The 1,926-nt window shown below is 30.7% G+C and overlaps 1 protein-coding gene across 2 annotated transcripts in view; it reads left to right on the top strand.

Annotated features, from left to right (window-relative positions):
• Nucleotides 1-1,864, top strand: part of LOC119588768 (WASH complex subunit 1-like) — a gene marked incomplete in the record, with an annotated part of 11,054 nt that extends 9,190 nt beyond the window's left edge. For both annotated transcript variants that reach the window (XM_037937408.1, XM_037937409.1), the window contains 2 exon segments: nucleotides 173-244; nucleotides 412-1,864. In XM_037937408.1, the coding sequence (XP_037793336.1) occupies nucleotides 173-244; nucleotides 412-573 (234 nt within the window).
• Nucleotides 1,865-1,926: the final 62 nt, after the last annotated feature.

Raw genomic sequence — 1,926 nt, forward strand, 5'->3', positions numbered from 1 at the left:
ATGTTAAAGTATCCAAACATTTCTGCTACAAGTAAAGATTTATTCCTAAATTTATGTCTGTACTTAAGTTTACTGCTGTCAAAAATACTTGATTAATATAGTATAAAAACTTTCAGTTATTCATCAAGAGTGGTAGCATATTATATGATTTCACAAACTTTTTGCTTTCCAGGCTGCTCCAGCAGCAGCTTCAGGTGGTGACCTCATGAGTGACCTCTTCAGCAGACTATCCCAAAGACGGAAAGTATGTAATGGTGGAATGTTGAGGAGAACTTGATGTTTACTTAGTTATGTTCGGAAATATGTGTTTATGTGATCATTTTATGAGTATAATCCAAAATGATAGTTGTGTCGTAGCTGAACAAAACACTGGTAATATCTTCTTTACTAATTACTGTATTGCTTCTGAAGGGTATATCAGGAGCTCCAAAACCTGTGACTGATGAAGTAAAGAATCCAGGAAGAACTGAGGGTTTGTCAACAATGGAGAAGATGTCGGCAATCATCCCTCCACCACCTCTTAGTGAGACAAATGAAGAGGAAAATAATGCAAGTGACGGCGACTGGGACTAATAGGCTAGAGGCTACTTAGATCACTGACTTTGGTTAGGGGGTCATTTGTGAATATGCAGATTTATTTTATATTTATACTGATGATATGAATGTGATGTATTCATGTATGGATTAGAATATACAAAACAAGTGTGATATACTTTATTGCAGAAAATCATTGCTAGGTTGATTTTGGACCATTGATTATTTCCTGTTTCAGTATGTTTTTCTCTTTCGCAATTACATTTATATTTATGTATTTGTTTATTTAATTATATTTTTTCCATTATATTTATTTTTTTATTTTTTTTTTATTTTACTCACACACTCTTGCATTGTTATGAAAAACAGGCTGACTATTTTACAATTGCAATTTTTGGATGAAGTAAATATACTGGTTACCTCAGCTATTTATGGATTAGTAGTTCAAGAATATCTATTTTATTGACTCACAGTGACAATGTCTGTAGAATTATGTTTCCTTCCTATATCTTGAATATTATAGAATAGCTTTTAGTCTTTTAACAAAATATCACATAGCTGAATATTGTGCAAACTTAAACATTTATGTTATCAATTGATTCAAAGGGACCAATCATTGTGATCTTAGATATTTATTCTTATATTTTCAATGGCTGTTTTCATATATATTTTTTTCATTGTAAATCACAGTTGTTTGCATAGTCAGATTATATTTGTAATGTATTACCTTGTATTTCCATCCCTAATATATGAAACAAATTGAGTCATACATACTCTTTCTTGCCATTGCAGACTGTGAAGCATGATTATAATATAATGTCCATTGCACTGGATATGTCTTAAATAATGCATTGCTAGAGAAATCACACGTGACTTTTCAGATTGTATCTTTTGGCTAATTGTAACTTGACCTGTTTCTGTCCTATAATTTCTGTCATTGCATATTCTTTAATCTTTTTCTTTTTCACGTCTCTATCTGAAAATTCAGAGAGATTATGTTATAACTCTTGAGCCATGATTATATCAATTTCTGTATAAGCAAAATTTTGCTTATTGCTCAAATGCAAATAAAGTGTGGGAGTTTGATAAGAAATATCTCAGTGCAGGTTAAAAAAATACTCCTGTATCATATCTTTGTCTGCAGTGTAATGATTTATGAAATTAAAATCAGGAAATATGCTTATGAATATAATTTTTTTTTCTCTCTCTCTGATTATCTCGGTATCATTTTTTTGTTATGCTCTCTACCCTTTGTCTGTGGTAAATACTTCCTCTCCTGTTAATTTAGACCTAATAAAAACTTAAATTGAATATAAACCATGCTTAAGAAGAAACTTCTACATAATTTAACTCATCCTTTTACAATTTTAAGGCTCTACTGTCTTGTTTTTG

This window comes from Penaeus monodon, chromosome 24, assembly GCF_015228065.2.
Source record: "Penaeus monodon isolate SGIC_2016 chromosome 24, NSTDA_Pmon_1, whole genome shotgun sequence".
Classification (NCBI taxonomy): domain Eukaryota; kingdom Metazoa; phylum Arthropoda; class Malacostraca; order Decapoda; family Penaeidae; genus Penaeus; species Penaeus monodon.